The 16,833-nt window shown below is 42.3% G+C and overlaps 1 protein-coding gene across 2 annotated transcripts in view; it reads left to right on the forward strand.

Moving 5' to 3' along the window:
• LOC115155543 (uncharacterized) overlaps positions 1 to 16,833 on the forward strand; it is a 32,717-nt gene that overhangs the window by 13,502 nt on the left and 2,382 nt on the right. For both annotated transcript variants that reach the window (XM_029702237.1, XM_029702238.1), the window contains exons 10-24: positions 2,323 to 2,385; positions 2,476 to 2,652; positions 2,782 to 2,966; positions 3,060 to 3,102; positions 3,231 to 3,335; positions 3,491 to 3,553; positions 3,709 to 3,885; positions 4,106 to 4,281; positions 4,365 to 4,476; positions 4,564 to 4,683; positions 4,799 to 4,861; positions 14,274 to 14,450; positions 14,613 to 14,795; positions 15,110 to 15,751; positions 15,952 to 16,115. In XM_029702237.1, the coding sequence (XP_029558097.1) occupies positions 2,323 to 2,385; positions 2,476 to 2,652; positions 2,782 to 2,966; positions 3,060 to 3,102; positions 3,231 to 3,335; positions 3,491 to 3,553; positions 3,709 to 3,885; positions 4,106 to 4,281; positions 4,365 to 4,476; positions 4,564 to 4,683; positions 4,799 to 4,861; positions 14,274 to 14,450; positions 14,613 to 14,795; positions 15,110 to 15,751; positions 15,952 to 16,115 (2,450 nt within the window). The remainder of the gene's footprint in view (positions 1 to 2,322; positions 2,386 to 2,475; positions 2,653 to 2,781; positions 2,967 to 3,059; positions 3,103 to 3,230; positions 3,336 to 3,490; positions 3,554 to 3,708; positions 3,886 to 4,105; positions 4,282 to 4,364; positions 4,477 to 4,563; positions 4,684 to 4,798; positions 4,862 to 14,273; positions 14,451 to 14,612; positions 14,796 to 15,109; positions 15,752 to 15,951; positions 16,116 to 16,833) is intronic.

A 16,833-nucleotide genomic window follows, 5' to 3' on the forward strand; every position in this document is an offset into this window, starting at 1 on the left:
ACACCTTTTTAGTTTTCTCATTAAATTCTTTCAATATTTGTATATTCATTTCTACAAATACTTGTTGGTTTGAGGTTTTTATGTCATTGAAATTTGGACATATTGAAATTTACAAATATTGTCCAATGTACAGTTGAAGTCAGAAGTTTACATACACTTAGGTTGGAGTCATTAAAACTCGTTTTGCAACCACCACAAATTTCTTGTTAACAAACTATAGTTTTGGCAAGTCGGTTAGGACATCTACTGTGTGCATGACACAAGTAATTCTTCCAACAATTGTTTACAGACAGATTATTTCACTTATAATTCACTGTATCACAATTCCAGTGGGTCAGAAATTTACATACACTAAGTTGACTGTGCCTTTAAACAGCTTGGAAAATTCCAGAAAATTATGTCATGGCTTTAGAAGCTTCTGATAGGCTAATTGACATAATTTGAGTCAATTGGAGGTGTACCTGTGGATGTATTTCAAGGCCTATCTTCCAACTCAGTGCCTCTTTGCTTGACATCATGGGAAAATCAAAAGAAATCAGCCAAGACCTCAGAAAATAAATTGTAGACCTCCACAAATCTGGTTCATCCTTGGGAGCAATTTCCAAACGCCTGAAGGTACCATGTTCATCTGTACAAACAATAGTACGCAAGTATCAACACCATGGGACCACGCAGCCATCATACCGCTCAGGAAGGAGACGTGTTCTGTCTCCTGGAGATGAACGTACTTTGGTGCGAAAAGTGCAAATCAATCCCAGAACAACAGCAAAGGACCTTGTAAAGATGCTGGAGGAAACAGGTACAAAAGTATCTATATCCACAGTAAAACGAGTCCTATATCGACATAACCTCAAAGGCCGCTCAGCAAGGAAGAAGCCACTGCTCCAAAACCGCCATAAAGGCCAGACTACGGTATGCAACTGCACATGGGGACAAAGATCGCACTTTTTGGAGAAATGTCCTCTGGTCTGATGAAACAAAAATAGAACTGTTTGGCCATAATGACCATTGTTATGTTTGGAGGAAAAAGGGGGAGGCTTGCAAGCCGAAAAACACCATCCCAACCGTGAAGCACGGGGGCTGGTGCACTTCACAAAATAGATGGCATCATGGGGTAGGAAAATTATGTGGATATATTGAAGCAACATCTCAAGACATCAGTCAGGAAGTTAAAGCTTGGTCGCAAATGGGTCTTCCAAATGGGCAATGACCCCAAGCATACTTCCAAAGTTGTGGCAAAATGGCTTAAGGACAACAAAGTCAAGGTATTGGAGTGGCCGTCACAAAGCCCTGACCTCATCCCATAGAAAATGTGTGGGCAGGACTGAAAAAGTGTGCGCGAGCAAGGAGGCCTACAAACCTGACTCAGTTACACCAGCTCTGTCAGGAGGAATGGGCCAACATTCACCCAACTTATTGTGGGAAGCTTGTGGAAGGCTACCTGAAATGTTTGACCCAAGTTAAACAATTTAAAGGCAATGCTACCAAATACTAATTGAGTGTATGTAAACTTCTGACCCACTAGGAATGTGATGAAATAAATAAAAGCTGAAATGCATTATTCTCTCTACTATTATTCTGACATTTCACATTCTTTAAAGAAAGTGGTGATCCTAACTGACCTAAGACAGGGAATTTTTACTAGGATTACATTGTCAGGAATTGTGAATAACTGAGTTGAAATGTATTTGGCTAAGGTGTATGTAAATTTCCGACTTCAACTGTACATTGCGTATTTTACTGATGGTCCCTAACTAGCCGCGTAGGGATATCCAAAGTTAAACCAATTTGTCCATGGTCAGTGTGCTGGGCATTATGATCAGTCATGTTCAGCTGCCACTCCAAATTGGTGATTACTTGTGTGCTGCCGGCTGTGGGCATGTGGGCAGGATTGAAATAAACCCAATCCAAGGAAAACTGTACCCTTCATTCCGTGACATCCCCTTTTTTTCCCTAATAACCTCTAGGGCCGGGATGATAGCAGTATCACAATACTCGTTAGGATCGTGGCAAAGAAACGAAACACAAAGCAAATTTGACTTTGTTAGGAAAACAGCCCTGATGTTTGAAACAAACAAACAAACAAACAAACATTATGTTGTCATCCAGAGTCACATGTATTTATTTCCAAGCTGAAGCACACAATATTTTAAATACAGCAGGTTTTTAAAGGAACAAATTTTGGTCTGCTTCATGTTTTAATTTTTGGCATGGAAAACATTTCAGAATAAATGTTTCCACATAGGCCATTTTCAACCAGAAAAGTTTTTTTTTTTTTTGTCGCTCTTTAATTAACATATGTCATACTCAATGACTTGACAGGGGTTTCTGGAGCCATCCTGAAAGCGGCTGGGAAATCTGTAGCAGATGAATGCAAAATAATTGGTTGAGTATTATTTTATTAAGTCTTTATATGTCCAGAAATTGAAGTGCATTGAGGTTTGTAGAATTTACTTTGTGTCCCAATTTCCCCAGGTATGCTAAAGGCCGATGGTGTTGTACTCACACATGGTGGGAACCTAAACTGTAAAAACATAGCTCAGATGGTTGGGCCCAAGACTTCTGCAGATATCATCACCTCCATAGAGAAGGTCCTTCAGCTGTGTGAGAGCCAGAATGCAGCCACAGTGTCCATCCCTACTATTGGCACAGGTGATTCAACTGAAATGTAGTGTAAAACTAAAAGTTCCATTCCGGTGTCACTTGTATTGATTAAACAATACATTTATTGGTTTCAAATGATCTATTTATCACTTTGGATGGTGATGTCTTATGCTTTAGGGCAAGGTGGCATTGAACCCAAAGATTGCATCAAGGCCATTCTAAAAGGACTGGAGAGCCACACGTCACGGATGACCTCATCCGGCATCAAAATCATTTTCATAGTGGCCTTTGAGCAGAAGATCTTTGACTCCATGAGAAATTACTTGAACAAAAGTAACCTGCGCCCACACAACATCAAGCAGGTAGATTTAGTTTGACTAAGGCTCAGTTGGACATGTTCTGTGGTTTTGTTTGGTTGATGCGTGTAATAACTTAAGGTTATGGGTTTTATCTAGGCTGCATCCACACCTTCTCAGTCCAGTCTTCCCCCAAATCAAGGTTGGATTTTGATACATCTTTGTTTACATTTTAAATGAATTTGCATTGTTTCTATTTCAACATTTGCGTTGGTTGTCATCATCACAATAATGTTTGTCGCTGAAATGTTAACCTTTTCCGACCCCTAGTAAAGATCCATGGTGTCAGAATTGAATTGAGGAAAGGCAACATTACTCAAGAAACTGTCAGAGGCATTGTGAATAGCACCAATGCTGATATCAACTTAACAGGAGGTCTGTATATGGAAAAAACAAACATAAAATGGTACATTGTTAGCGCACTACAGAAAGTACAGTACTAGCTATTCTGTGAATATAACTTTCTCCATACAGTCTTTTTTTAAATTGATTTTAAGGATATGACCTCATTTTAAACATGTTATGTTCAGGAGTTAGTGCGGCGATTGTCAAAGCAGCTGGGAGCGCAGTTGAACAGGAGTGCAAAACCATTTGTGAGTGTCTCCCATCTTCCATAACAATTCACCTGTGGTGTATCACAGCCATTCAGTCTGACACTCTCTCTCTCTCTCTCTCTCTCTCTCTCTCTCGCTCGCTTGCTCTCTCGCTCTCCTGCTCTCTCTCTGTGTGTGACATCTGCTTTATCCAGGCCCTCTGAGGGCTGATGCAGCAGTGGTGACCAGTGGCGGGGCCCTTCAGTGTGACTTCATCATCCACATACTGGGGCCCCACTCTGTGGCTGACGCTACACAACGAGTCACCAAGGTCCTGGAGTGCTGTGAGGACAAACAGATCACCACCGTGTCCTTCCCTGCTGTTGGCACTGGTGGGCAATGGTTTATTAGTCATTCAGCGTTGTTACAGGTTCTTAAAAAAAAACTGTTGTTATTAAAAACTCTGAATTACCCCATCAAATCATTTTTTTAGGCTACCACCATGCTGCCATTTTCAATTGTCACATTCAAAATCTACTCATCCATTGGTTCTTGTTGTCCTATTTTTCAGCTCCACCTAATGCAGGTAATTTTGTATGATTCCCATTGTAGGTGGTGGTGGCCTTAGCGGCACAGACTCTATTGGTGCCATTCTCCAGGGCATCCAGGATCATCTATCACTGTGCTCCTCCTCTACCATCATTAAACTGATCTACATCGTCATCTATGAGGACAAGATCCTGCAGGAGTTTCAGCTGGGGCTCAACCAGTGGAAGACAAGCCAGATGGTACAATATGTTGAGGAAATACAAATCTGATGCACTAACCTTTCCTTACCAACTAAATGTAAACATTGTGATTCCAAAACCAGGTTGAAGACGCCAGTGACGACGATCTTGAGGATGATCTTAATGGTGATGAAGATGACAGTGATATGTGGAACACCAACTCTGAGGAAGAAGATGACACCAGTGTTCAGACAGGTTCGTACAATTCCAGTCTGTTGCAAAATGTGTTCTACTGCTAAATGCCTGCTATTTACCCTTTTCTCTGTGAATCCCTTCATCCAGGAAACACAATTGAAGCAATAATTGGGCCAGTGAAGGTCAAGGTAGTATGTGGTGACATCACTAAGGAGAAAACGGACGCCATCGTCAACAGTACAAACTCGAGTCTCGATCTGAACTCTGGTAAGATCCCCCCTCCCCTAATTCCAACTTTCGAATCAGCCAAACATACCTGATATTATTGCATCATACAGGTCTTCAGCTGAAGATTATACTCATGTCCTATCCCACTCTGCAGGTGTATCAGGAGCCATTCTAAAAGCAGCTGGACAGACAGTCGTGGATGAGTGCAAAGCCTTAGGTATGAGTCTTGATGTACATTAAGGATGTAACGGATTTATCGATATGCATCGGTCCCCGGTTCAGTTGTTTAAGATATGAGTGCATCGGTCTGTGGAAGCCCAAACCAATCCAAATTCAGGCTGTAACGCAACAGAATGTGGAAAAAGTCAAGAGGTGTGAATACTTTGAAGGCACTGTACATTTTCAACCTCATACAGAGATAAACCAGGTGACGTCACTTCCTGTTGAGTGAGGGAGGGCTCTGTTTGTTGTTTCGAAAGTCTCTGAAAAAGTGTTATATTGAAAACGTTTAGTTACTAGCTAGCTACCTTTTGAGTTTGGATCCCGCATCGCGGTTGGCATCAGTTGCTGGGATTGCTAATATCTGTCCAGGGATCCTGCCGACCAAGGCCGGGTCTAGGGAGCTGTTTGGCCTAGCAGCTTGGTGGAGCGTGTCCACAAGCTTGGAAAACCCAGCACCAGCCAAGGTGACAGGTCCAGGCCGATAGTGGTCAAGTTCCTGAGGTTCAAGGACAAGGTAGCTGTTCTGGAAACAAACACTAGGAACCAGATCATCCACATGTATGGATCACATTTTCACTAATACTGTAGAACTTTGTTCTAAAGCTGTATCTGTACCCATTGGATGAAGTGATCACAATATAGTGGCTATATCCAGAAAAGCCAAAGTTCCAAAAGCTGGGCCTAAAATAATGTATAAGAGATCATACAAAATATTTTGCTTTGACTCCTATGTGGATGATATTAAACACATTTGTTGGTCTGATGTGATTAATAAGATGCATCCAAACGCGGCACTTGATGAATTTATGAAATTGCTTCTTCCAATTATTCATAAACATGCACCAGTTAAGAAACTGACTGCTAGAACTGTTAAGGCTCCATGGTTTGATGAGGAATTGAAAAACTGTATGGTTGAAAGAGATGGGGCAAAAGGAGTGGCTAATAAGTCTGGCTGCACATCTGACTTAATGTGACTAAACTCAACAAAAGAAGAAGAAACTGTATTATGAAGCCAAGATCAATGATATAAAGTATGATTGAAAAGTACTTTGGACTACATTAAATGACAATATGGACAGAACATCATTAACTCAGATGGCTTATTCATCACAAAACCATTTCATGTTGCCAATTATTTTAATGATTACTTCATTGGCAAAGTGGGCAAACTTAGGCAGGAAATGCCAACAACGAACAGTGAGTCATCATATTCATGCATAAAAAAAACAAATAATGAAAGAAAAGCATTGTACATTTACATTTTCTAAAGTTAGTGTGGGAGGTGGAAAAATTGTTATCAATCAATAATGACAAACCTCCTGGCATTGACAACTTCAAATCAAATGTTATTGGTCACATACACATTTTTAGCAGATGTTATTGCGGGTGTAGCGAAATGCTTGTGTTTCTAGCTCCAACGGTGCAGTAGTATCTAACAATTCACAACCATACACACATCTTAAAGTAAAATAATAGATTTAAAATATATATAAATATTAGGACGAGCAATGTTGGAGTGGCATTGACTACAATAAAGTAGAATAGAATACAGTATATACATATGAGATGAGTAAAGCAGTATGTAAAAATGATTTAAGTGACGAGTGTTCCATTATTAAAGTGGCCAGGGATTCCATGTCTATGTATATAGGGCAGCAGCCTCTAAGAAGCAGGGTTGAGTAACCGGGTGGTAGCCGGCTAGTGATGGATATTTAACAGACTGATGGCCTTGAGACAGAAGCTGTTTTTCAGTTTCTCGGTCCCAGCTTTGATGAACCTGTACTGACCTCACCTTCTGGATGATAGCGGGGTGAACAGGCAGTGGCTCGGGTGGTTGATGTCCTTGATGATCTTTTTGGTCATCATGTGACATCGGGTGCTGTAGGTGTCCTGGAGGGCAGGCAGTGTGCCCCCGGTGATGCGTTGTGCAGACCACACCACCCTCTGGAGAGCCCTGTGGTTGCGGGTGGTGTAGTTGCCATACCAGGCAGTGATACAGCCCGACAGGATGCTCTCAATTGTGCATCTGTAAAAGTTTGTGAGGGTTTTAGGTGACAAGCCAAATTTCTTCAGCCTCCTGAGGTTGAAGAGTAACTGTTGCTCCTTCTTCACCACCCTGTCTGTTTGAGGGGACCATTTCAGATTGTCAGTGATGTGTATGCCGAGGAACTTGAAGCTTTCCACCTTCACTGTGGTCCCGTCTATGTGGATAAGTGCGGGCTCCTTTTGCTGTTTCCTGAACTCCACGATCAGCTCCTTCGTTTTGTTGACGTTGAGGGAGAGGTTATTTTCCTGGCATCACTCCGCCAGGGCCCTCATCTAATCCCTGTAGGCTTTTTCGTCATTGTTGGTAATCAGGCCTACTACTGTTGTGTCATGATTGAGTTGGAGGTGTGCATAGCCATGCAGTCATGGGTGAACAGTGAGTACAGGAGGGGGCTGAGCATGCACCCTTGTGGGGCCCCAGTGTTGAGGATCAGCGAAGTGGAGGTGTTGTTTCCTACCTTCACCACCTGGGGGCGGCCCGTCAGGAAGTCCAGGACCCAGTTGCACAGGGCGGGGTCGAGACCCAGGGTCTCAAGCTTAATTATAAGCTTGGAGGGTACTATGATGTTGAAGGCTGCTATAGTCAATGAACAGCATTCTTATGTACAGTTGAAGTCAGAAGTTTACATACACCTTAGCCAAATACATTTAAACTCAGTTTTTCACAATTCCTGACATTTAATCCTAGTAAAAATTCCCTGTCTTAGGTCAGTTAGGATCACCATTTTCTTTTAAGAATGTGAAATGTAAGAATAATAGTAGAGAGATTGCTTTTATTTCTTTCATCACATTCCCAGTGGGTCAGAAGTTTACATATACTCAATTAGTATTTGGTAGCATTGTCTTTAAATTGTTTAACTTGGGTCAAACGTTTTGGGTAGCCTTCCACAAGCATCCCACAATAAGTTGGGTGAATTTTGGCCCATTTCTCCTGACAGAGCTGGTGTAACTGAGTCAGGTTTGTAGGCCTCCTTGCTCACACACGCTTTTTCAGTTCTCCCCACAAATTTTCTATAGGATTGAGGTCAGGGCTTTGTGATGGCCACTCCAATACCTTGACTTTGTTGTCCTTAAGCCATTTTGCCACAACTTTGGAAGTATGCTTCGGGTCATTGTTCATTTGGAAGACCCATTTGCGACCAAGCTTTAACTTCCTAACTGATGCCTTGAGATGTTGCTTCAATATATCCACATATATAAAGCCTCCCTCTTTTTCCTCCAAACATAACAATGGTCATTATGGCCAAACAGTTCTATTTTTGTTTCATCAGACCAGAGGACATTTCTCCAAAAAGTATGATCTTTGTCCCCATGTGCAGTTGCAAACCGTAGTCTGGCTTTTTTATGGCAGTTTTGGAGCGGTGGCTTCTTCCTTGCTGAGCGGCCTTTCAGGTTATGTCGATATAGGACTCGTTTTACTGTGGATATAGATACTTTTGTACCTGTTTCCTCCATCATCTTCACAGGGTCCTTTGCTGTTGTTCTGGGATTGATTTGCACTTTACGCAGCAAAGTACGTTCATCTCTTGGAGACAGAACGCTTCTTTTTGCTGGTCCCATGGTGTTTATACTTGTGTACTATTGTTTGTACAGATGAACGTAGTACCTTCAGGCGTTTGGAAATTGCTCCCAAGGATGAACCAGACTTGTGGAGGTCTAAGTTTTTTTTTCTGGCGTCGGCTGATTTCTTTTGATTTTCCCATGATGTCAAGCAAAGAGGCACTGAGTTTGAAGATAGGCCTTGAAATACATCCACAGGTACACCTCCAATTGACTCAAATGATAGTGTATGTACACTTAGTGTATGTAAACTTCTGACCCACTGGAATTGTGATACAGTGAATTATAAGTGAAATAATCTGTCTGTAAACAATTGTTGGGAGAATTACTTGTGTCATGCACAAAGTAGATGTCCCAACCCGACTTGCCAAAACTATAGTTTGTTAACAAGAAATTTGTGGAGTGGTTGAAAAACATGTTTTAATGACTCCAACCTATGTGTATGTAAACTTCCGACTTCAACTGTAGGTATTCCTCTTGTCCAGATGGGATAAGGCAGCGTGCAGTGCGATGGCGATTGCATCGTCTGTGGATCTTTTTTGGCGGTAAGCGGTGAAGTGGGTCTAGGGTGTCAGGTAAGGTAGAGGTGATATGATCCTTAACTAGCCTCTCAAAGCACTTCATGATGACAAAAGTGAGTGCTACGGGATGATGGTCATTTAGTTCAGTTACCTTTGCTTTCCTCGGTACAGGAACAATGGTGGAGATCTTGAAGCAAGTGGAGACAGCAGACTGGGATAGGGAGTGATTGAATATGTCCGTAAACACTCCAGCCAGCTGGTCTGCGCATGTTCTGAGGACGCCGCCTAGGGATGCTGTCTGGGCCGGCAGCCTTGCAAGGGTTAACACGCTTAAACGTCTTACTCACGTCAGCAACGGAGAACGAGAGCCCACAATCCTGTGGCACTATATTATCCTCAAAGCGGGTGGAGAAGGTGTTTAGCTTGTCCAGGAGCAAGACGTCGGTGTCCGTGATGTAGCTGGTTTTCCCTTTGTAATCCATGATTGTCTGTAGACCCTGCCACATACATCTTGTGTCTGGGCTGTTGAATTGCGACTCCACTTTGTGTCTGTACTGACGTTTTGCCTGTTTTATTGCCTTACGGAGGGAATAACTACACTGTTTGTATTCAACCATATTCCCAGTCACCTTGCCATGGTTAAAGGCAGTGGTTCATGCTTTCAGTTTTGCACGAATGCTGCCATCTATCCACGGTTTCTGGTTTGGGTAGGTTTTAATAGTCACAGTGGGGACAACATCTCCTATACACTTCCTGATGAACTCAGTCACCGTGTCCGTGTATAAGTCAATGTTGTTCTCAGAGGCTACCCGGAACATATCCAGTCCGCGTGATCAAAATAATCTTGAAGCATGGATTCCGATTGGTCAGACCAGCTTTGAATAGACCTTAGCACGGGTGCTTCCTGTTTTGAGTTTCTGCCTATAGGAAGGGAGGAGCAAAATGGAGTTGTGATCTGAAGGAAAGCTACTGAGGATGGTATCTGACTCTGGCCACTCCTGTCTGTCATATCGTTAATCTAAGTCTAGAGGAAGGTGTTTGTCCTCATGCCTGGAGGGAAGCCAAAGTCATTCCGTTACCCAAGAGTGGTAAAGCGGCTTTTACTGGTTCTAACAGCAGACCTATCAGCTTGTTGCCAGCTGTTAGTTTCTTATTTTTCAGAGTAAATAACTCACAGACACTAGAGAAGCTTAACCTAGTTTAATTCTTCCCAAAGGGTCGACACAGCTGTATTCAGACAAAAAAAACATTTCACACAAGCACTGATATTTAATCATTTCTCCTAGGCTGAGTCCCCTCCTCCACAACCGAACAGCCAATGCATCCCTGTTGCTAGACAGAACCTTAGTGATATCTGTTCTTCCTCACATAATCTAACCTGACCTCTACCCCAAAGTGCTCACTCCTCCCCAACTCAAGGCTGTCATGGTGATTGATACCAGACTGTGTCTCTTCTCCTCCCAGAGGATCCCTGATGGCTAACCATAACATATCCTGACATAATGTAAACATTATACATGACCCTCTCTCCCACAGTGACATTTGTTAGTTTCTAAGATCTCCACCTGTCTCCCCTTATCAATGCCTGCCACATGTAATCGCTTCCCTGCACTCAACACATTCCAAGCTTAGTTGCACCCACTATATACCTTCCTCCTATAACCCTTAACTTCTGTTGTAGACCCTCAACCTTAGCACTCCATCAGTGACATGTGTAGTGGAAATTTCAGTACTGAGAGAGACTTGGACAATTATTCAAACAATCATCTTTGTTCAACATCAATTAATTATTGCAATAATGAAACCGTCGACCGCACACTCTAGGTTGTGTTGCCGAGAGCTTACCTGATAATGAAAAAACAGATCGTATATAGGCCCTAAATGCTCAATCAGTCATTTCTACTATTCCCATAACCAGGAGATGGACCAAGGTTGCTTATCTGCACAGGATGTTGTTTTACTTCCAACCCGGCTTAGTTTCCCAGATGCCAGGAAGATGAGACAATGAGACATTGTTCTAAACTCTTCCAGGCTATCTCTACCTCGGGTCACACACACCACATCTTGTCTATAGAATGCCAGCTTTTAGAATTTTATCACCAAGTCATTGTCAGCTCAAGCTATCCCTAGTAAAACCCATTTCCTTAACCAGATGCCCAGACTAACTGCAGGAAGCTAGAGTGGTCAGCATTAGCAGGCCAGTCTTACTCTTAGTTAAATATATAACCGTTTACTATTAATATCAAACAAATCAGGTAAGTATGTAATTTTTCCCTGACACATGAATAAGTAACATTTAATTCTCTCAGAACCCAACACAGCTCTTAGCAAACTGTTGGAAAAATGGTGTTTGACCAAATACAATGCTATTTCTCTGTAAACAAATGAACAACAGACTTTCAGCATGCCTATAGAGAAGGGCACTCAACATGTACTGCACTGACACAAATGACTGATGATTGGTTCAAAGACTGATAATACGATGGTTGTGGGAACTGTATTGTTGGATTTCAGTGCAGCCTTTGATATTATTGACCATAACCTGTTGTTGAAAAAACCTCTGCCATACCGTGGATTCAGAGCCATCTATCTAATAGAAGTCAGGGGGTTTTCTTTAATGGAAGCCTCTCTAATGTCAAACATGTGGAGTGTGGTGTACCGCGGGGCAGCTCTCTAGGCCCTTTACTCTTTTCTATTTTTACCAATGACCTGCCACTGGCATTAAACAAAGCCTGTGTGTCCATGTATACTAATGATTCAACCATATACGCATCATCAACCACAGCTAATGAAGTCACTGAAACCCTTAACAAAGAGTTGCAGTCTGTTTTGGAAAGGGTGGCCAGTAATAATCTAGTCCTGAACATCTCTAAATCTTAGAGCATTGTATTTGGTACAAATCATTCCCTAAGCTCTAGACCTCAGCTGAATCTGGTAATGAATGGTGTGGCTGTTGAACAAGGAGACTAAATTACTTGGTGTTACCTTAGATTGTAAACTGTCATGGTCAAAACATATAGATTCGATGGTTGTAAAGATGGGGAGAAGTCTGTCCATAATAAAGAGATGCTCTGCTTTTTTGACAACACACTCCAAAAAGCAAGTCTTTCAGGCTCTAGTTGTCTTATCTTGATTATTGTCCAGTCGTGTGCTCAAGTGCGGCAAAGAAAGACCTAGCTAGTTAAGTTGTAACTGACCCAGAACAGAGCAGCACGTCTTGCTCTTCATTGTAATCAGAGGGCTGATATAAATAATATGCATGCCAGTCTCTCTTGGCTAAGAGTTGAGGAGAGATTGACTGCATGACATCTTCCTGAATTATGAAACAATGTGTTGAAAATTGTGTTGAAAATTACCTCAGCGGTCTTTTCACAGTCCCCAAATCCAGAACAAAATTAAGAAAGCATACAGCATTCTACTTTGCCTTCAGGAAAGTATTCAGACACCTTGACATTCCACATGTTATTAGGTTACAGCCTAATTGTAAAATGTATTAAATAGTTTTTCCCTCAATCTACACACAACAGCCCATAATGACAAAGCAAAAACAGGTTTTTAGAAATGTTTGCTAGTTTATTAAAAATTAAAAACGGAAATATCAAATTTACGTAAGTATTCAGACTCTTTACTCATTACTTTGTTGAATCACCTTTGTCAGCGATTACAGCCTCGAGTCTTTTTGGGTATGACACTACAAGCTTGGCACACCTGCATTTGGGGAGTTTCTCCCATTCTTCTCTGCAGATCCTCTCAAGTTCTGTCAGGTTGGATGGGGAGCGTTGCTGCACAACTATTTTCAGGTCTCTTCAGAGATGTTTGATCGGGTTCAAGCCCGGGTTCTGGCTGGGCCACTCAAGGACATTCAGAGACTTGTCCCGAAGTTACTCCTATGTTGTCCTGTTGGAAGGTTGAACCTTCGCCCAGAGGTTTCATCAGACCAGAGAATATTGTTTCTCATGGTCTAAGTGCCTTTTGGCAAACTCCAAGCGGGCTGTCATGTTCCTTTTACTGAAGAGTGGCTTCCATCTGGCCACTCTACCATAAAGGCCTGATTGGTGGAGTACTGCAGAGATGGTTGTCCTTCTGGAAGGTTCTCCCATCTCCATAGAGGCTGCAGAAATGTTTTGGTACCCTTCCCCTGATCTGTGCCTCGACACAATCCTGTCTCGGAGCTCTACAGACATTTCCTTCGACCTCATGGCTTGGTTTTTGCTCTGGCATCCACTGTCAACTGTGGGACCTTATATAGACAGGTGTGTGCCTTTCCAAATCATATCCAATCAATTGAATTTACCACAGGTGGACTCCAATCAAGTTGTAGAAACATCTCAAGGATGATCGATGGAAACAGGATGCACCTGAGCTCAATTTCGAGTCTCATAGCAAAGGGTCTGAATACTTATGTAAATAAGGTATATCTGTTTTTTGTTTTCAATAAATTTGCAAACATTTCCAAAAATACTTTTCACTGTGTCATTATGGGTTTATTGTATGTAGATTTGCTGAGGATTTTTATTTTATTTAATCCATTTTAGAATAAGACTAACATAAATAAATGTTAAATAAATAATAAGTCAAGGGGTCTGAATACTTTCCGAAGGCACTGTATAGAGCCATTATTGCATGGAACTCCCATCTCATATTGCTCAAATGAACAGCAAACCTGCTTTAAAAAAAACAACAGATAAAGCAACACCTCATGGCACAACGCCTCTCCCCTCTTTGACCTAGATAGTTTATGTATTGATATGTAGGATACGTGTGCCATTTTCAAATGTATGTAGTTCTGTCCTTGAGCTGTCCTTGTCTATTAATGTTCTGTATTATTTCATGTTTTGTGTGGAACCCCAGGAAGAGTAGCTGCTGCTTTCACAACAGCTCATGGGGATCCTAATAAAATACCACATACTCTAATCTGATAGTGGGGTGGTACATGTTCACTTAGTCTGACCAATGGCTCAGCTTAGTTGACAGACACTAACAGAGGGCCACTCAGAGATGTCATCTCAGACAGATCCAGTTCAGAGAGGCCCAGCTCCTGAGGTCCCATCAGCAGCAGATTTTAATTTCAAATGGAAAATGAATTTGTTCATGCAACAAAAAATAATGTGAGTCAAATTGAAACCAAATCGCATCAATTCGTTCCCCTAATCAAACAAATATATTCCTGTATTGTATCGGAGCTCTAGATACGTATCGAATCGTAAACATCCCTAATACATTCATTCTAACACAGTAAAAAAGGACTTGCTAATCCTTTTTTTTCCGTTCTGATCCCAGGGACCCAACCCAGTGATGGTGTTGTCATGACCAAGCCTGGGAATCTCAAGACCAAGCACATCATCCACATGGTGGGACAGACCAAGGAGAAGGAGATCACCAGCTCCATGCTTAAAGTGTTAAAGATGTGTGAAGACAAGAAAATACAATCGGTCTCTTTCCCAGCACTCGGAACAGGTAGGCATAATAACAATCTAGTATTATTGTTGAAAACCTTACAGTGACATGTATTATTTGCTGTCCATGTACTGTATGAAGATATAACAAATAAATACACTGGACACTAAAGACACAAATGTCTATTCTAACAGATGTGGTATTGTTTGTGCCCTTGTACAGGTGCTGGTAACTTGGGAGCAGTGCAGGTCGGGAATGCAATGATAGCCGCAATAGCTGATTTACTGATAAGCATCAGAACTCCGTCAGTTACAACGATTCACATTGTTATATTCCAAGCGAAGATGATAAAGGACTTTGAGGAGGTTGTGAAAAATTTCAAGAAGGTGATCCCCAAGCCTGCAGGTAGGTATCAGGGTTTTAAGACCAGAGTTGAACCTCCAACCTTTAACTTAAAGTCCTACAGTAAAGTAAACATACTTAAGGGCACAAAAATATGTGCCTTTTGTTAAGTCAATCTGGTGGATAAATGAGGTTCTAAGGAGGCGGGAGTGGGACTTTAATCATCAATATACCTTTAAGAATTTGGCTGTATACAGAATTAGATCATGTTCTTTTTCTGCTTCATTAATATAAAACCAAAGCATACAATGTTGTTATTTTTGAAAGTCTTGTAAGGTTCCTCACAGCACTCTTTGTTTTTTAATTCACTCCCATAGCCAAAAAGTCATCAAAAACTGCCAAAACAACCAGACCAACCCAGCCCACCCCTACCAAACCAGCCCTGTTTTTGGCCAGTGCCACAGCAGCCGTGGTCTTCCCCAGTATGGAGGCTGTGGTGTATGGGCCCTCCCCTGCCAGCCTGACCAAGGTGAAGAAACTCCTGGATGAGCTGATCTCTGAGGAGTGCATTAGCCGGGACCTTTACTCCAGCCACCTTCACCTGCTCCTGGAGGCCCAGAAGGAGGCCATCGTGGCCCTGAGCCAGAAGAACCAGGTCCATGTCCTGGTGGCGTCCCCAGACAAGATGACCATCTCTGGGAAGAAAGACGACGTTCTCTCCGCCGTCCTCCAGATCAGGGACTATCTGCAGGGGGCGAGGGACAGGGAGAGCCGGGAGGGAGAGGAGAAGAGGCTGAGGGAGACGGTGCGCTGGGAGGCGGGGGAGGGAGAGACCTGGGGAGAGCTGGACTGTAGTCTAAACTATGATCTGGAGCTGGCCTTCCACAGGAAAGAGAAGTGTTTTAAATATAACCACCAGGGGGAGACGTTCACTGTGGACCTGAAGGACATGCAGCAGACTGACAGCAAAGGGACCATCACCTGGGTCAAAAGGAGCCTTGTGGCGGACTCTGAAACAGGTAATGCCTCGGTTTTAATGTTTACGAAAAGGTTTTATATGAAAGTATAGTTTTTAGTTCATACAAATGTATAGTTTTATACAGTGTCCAATACAGAATATTAATAGAATATTCCTGTCAAACTTCGGTGATAACGCTCATGGTCGTGTTTTTACATCGATGATCTGTTCAATTATTTCCACTGTGCGTCTGTTTTTCAGCCGTCATTCAGTTCCCACAGAGCTGGACTAGAATGGAGGGCAAGGATCTGGAGATCGTCACACTGGCTCCCAGTTCAGGAGAGTACCAGAGAATTGAGAAAGAGTTCATTGCAACCAGCAAGAACCCAAATACTAATACGCAGCCAACCATTCAAATTGTCCAGGTAAATCAAATCAAATGTTATTTGTCACATACACATGGTTAGCAGATGTTAATGCGAGTGTAGCGAAATGCTTGTGCTTCTAGTTCTGACCATGCAGTAATATCTAACAAGTAATCTAACAATTTCACAAGAACTGTGAAGGAATGAATAAGAATATGTACATAAAAAATATATATGGATGAGCGATGGCCAAACGACATAGGCAAGATGCAGTAGATGGTATAGAGTACAGTATATACATATGAGATGAGTAGTGTAGGGTATGTAAACATTATATAAAGTGGCATTGTTTAAAGTGACTAGTGATACATTTATTACATCCAATTTTTTATGATTAAAGTGGCTAGAGATTTGAGTCAGTATGTTGGCAGCAGCCACTCAATGTTACTGATGGCTGTTTAACAGTCTGATGGCCTTGAGATAGAAGCTGTTTTTCAGTCTCTCGGTCCCAGCTTTGATGCACCTGTACTGACCTCGCCTTCTGGATGATAGCTGGGTGAACAGGCAGTGGCTCGGGTGGTTGTTGTCCTTGATGATCTTTTTGGCCTTCCTGTGACATCGGGTGGTGTAGGTGTCCTGGAGAGCAGGTAGTTTGCCCCCGGTGATGCGTTGTGCAGACCTCACTACCCTCTGGAGAGCCTTACGGTTGTGGGCGGAGCAGTTGCCGTACCAGGCGGTGATACAGCCCGACAGGATGCTCTCGATTGTGCATCTGTAA

The sequence above is a fragment of the Salmo trutta genome, chromosome 20 (assembly GCF_901001165.1).
Source record: "Salmo trutta chromosome 20, fSalTru1.1, whole genome shotgun sequence".
Classification (NCBI taxonomy): domain Eukaryota; kingdom Metazoa; phylum Chordata; class Actinopteri; order Salmoniformes; family Salmonidae; genus Salmo; species Salmo trutta.